Source organism: Fopius arisanus, unplaced genomic scaffold, assembly GCF_000806365.1.
Source record: "Fopius arisanus strain USDA-PBARC FA_bdor unplaced genomic scaffold, ASM80636v1 scaffold00109, whole genome shotgun sequence".
NCBI lineage: Eukaryota > Metazoa > Arthropoda > Insecta > Hymenoptera > Braconidae > Fopius > Fopius arisanus.
This window is the reverse complement of record NW_011887848.1, coordinates 348,213-350,559: the sequence shown is the minus strand read 5'-3', so window position 1 is coordinate 350,559 and position 2,347 is coordinate 348,213. Positions and strand designations below refer to the sequence as shown.

Genomic DNA, 2,347 nt, shown 5'->3' with positions numbered 1-2,347 from the left:
TTTTTTTTTTCTCTTTCAAGTTCATTGAGACAGACAGGCCACACGCTTTCTCGTTTATCCACGTCGTAAATCAAATATCCAACGGGGTGAGACAATACTCCATCAAGGGCCGCAGTTTACAGTATTTTTTTTCAAAGATATTTATTGTCGATGGAAAAAAAATGGAGAAAAGAGATGATTGACCCCCACGTTCCCCATACTCATTTCACTCCCGCCCCCATTCAGTTATCAAAATTGAAAATCAAATATGAAAATTCTTCAATTAATTGAAGACTCGCTGAATTTCCCACTTTTCCGCCAATTAATTTATTGAGTTATCTATTTAAACTATTAATTAATTTTTATAGATAGCATTGAGCAGAAATAAATTTCTAAACAATTTAATAATAATATTTAATTGCAGTATAAATTTCACGAATGAAAATTTTTTTTTGATTTATCGATTGATGTGATGTGAGTAATTGAGTTTAATAAATAAAATTATGATAAATTGTTTGTTTGCAGTACTGAGGAGTTGGACGAGAGTGGATTGGCAACAGTGACACTTCTGGAAGTAACTGACAGCCAAGAGCAAGATCCACTGTCCGATACCGAGACTAAAGAGCATAACGATACTCAGGAGTGTGATAAAGTGACACTTAGATCGGGTAAAAACGTTGGTAGTCGTGGAAGTGGACAGAATAATTCATTTGGCAGTGGTACAAGTGGTGATACCAGTGGTAGAGTAACACAACGTACACATATGGAGCAGGAGAAACGGATGAGGCGAGAAATCGCCAACAGCAACGAGAGACGACGTATGCAGAGTATCAACGCTGGATTTCAATCGCTCAGAACATTGCTGCCACATCACGAGGGGGAGAAATTGTCAAAGGTCAGTGATTCAATTTGGAACAATGATTTTTTTTTAATTTTCCAACGATTTTTCCATGGCTATTTCACAATCAATCATTCGGGGAGAGAAAGTTCTTCTCTCAATTGTTAGTTCCGACTAAATCGTAAATATCATGAGAACCGAGGGGCACTGATTAAAAAGTCTTAAGACATTTTTTTTCGAAAATTGAAATCACCGGATAAAGTACTTGTGACATTTTTTTCTACGTGCAATATTTTTAGAGATATACGCAGATTATTGAGAGGTAGATTTTCGATTTTTGATTTTTTCGGTAAATTTCCAATTCGGAGTAAATCTGGAATACCTCGAGAATTAATGGACTCAGACGAAAAAGTCATAAAATGTTTTTTTTAGGGAATTTAATTATCTATAAACAATGTTCGTTATATTTTTTCCCACTCCCAATATTTCTCGAGATATACGCAAATTAGTGGAATGTAAATTTTTCAGTTTCCCAGTTTGTACAGTCGAATCCGGTAAAATGCGACTTGATTTTAAAATTCGTGTTGGGATGTTTTATTCAATAAAAATTGACGAACTAATTGCCGTAAACAGTGCCCTGAAGAATTCCCATGGAAAGGTCAAGGATCATTTGTTATTTTTTTATTTACATTTTTTACTTGCGAAATTATTATCAGTCACGCGATTTAACCGGATACTTGATGCGCACTTCCGGTGTACTTGCCTTATTCCGTAGTTATTTCTATCAAACACTTCCCAACGGCCAGTGATTGATAAAGTTATGCAGTAATATCCTGGCCATTCATCGTTTCACATTTTTCCAAACAAATTTGTTGAATCAAATAATTCTGTTCTCACGAGTTTGATTTGGATTTGATGAGAAAATTTAGATAATCAAGGAATTCATGCGTGATACTCTTATTTCAAGTACGCATGATTACCTCCCCCTCAACCTCTCCACCCCCTCATCACACCAATTTTTTCATTGAACTGAAATATTTCAAGTTTGAAAAATAATTAGCCCTTGAAATTATCATTATTCACCGAAAATTGTGGAGTACACGTGACAATAAAATCTCGAGTACGTAAACTCCATCATTGAGAAATCATAGAAAATCATCAAAATGACGTGGGGTAAATTTGAGTTTGGAAATTTTACATTTATTGATGAAACAATCAAAAATTATTCTTTCGGTCGATCGCCCTAGATTTTAAAATTTAAACAATTGTTTTATTCACGTAATCGCGGAATGTACGGGATAGGTATGTTTAGTACGTATTTTTTAACAATAATTAATGATAGTGCACTCGGAGAAAAACAATTTCACAACAATTACCTCATTTCGTCAATTTTTCGTTTCAATTTAGAAACTTTTTCTGTTCATTTTTGTCTGAAGTTTATAAAAAAAACTGAAATTCAAGATTTCGATGAAAAATTGAAAATAATCAATATTATAGATATTACAAATATTACAATAAATTGAATAATAA

General features: G+C 33.4%; 1 protein-coding gene across 1 annotated transcript in view; it reads left to right on the top strand.

The window, feature by feature from the left end:
- LOC105271437 (pancreas transcription factor 1 subunit alpha-like) overlaps positions 1-985 on the top strand; it is a 16,612-nt gene extending 15,627 nt beyond the window's left edge. Inside the window, exon 3 of the mRNA XM_011312990.1 lies at positions 505-985. Coding sequence (XP_011311292.1) covers positions 505-985 — 481 coding nt within the window. The remainder of the gene's footprint in view (positions 1-504) is intronic.
- Positions 986-2,347: the final 1,362 nt, after the last annotated feature.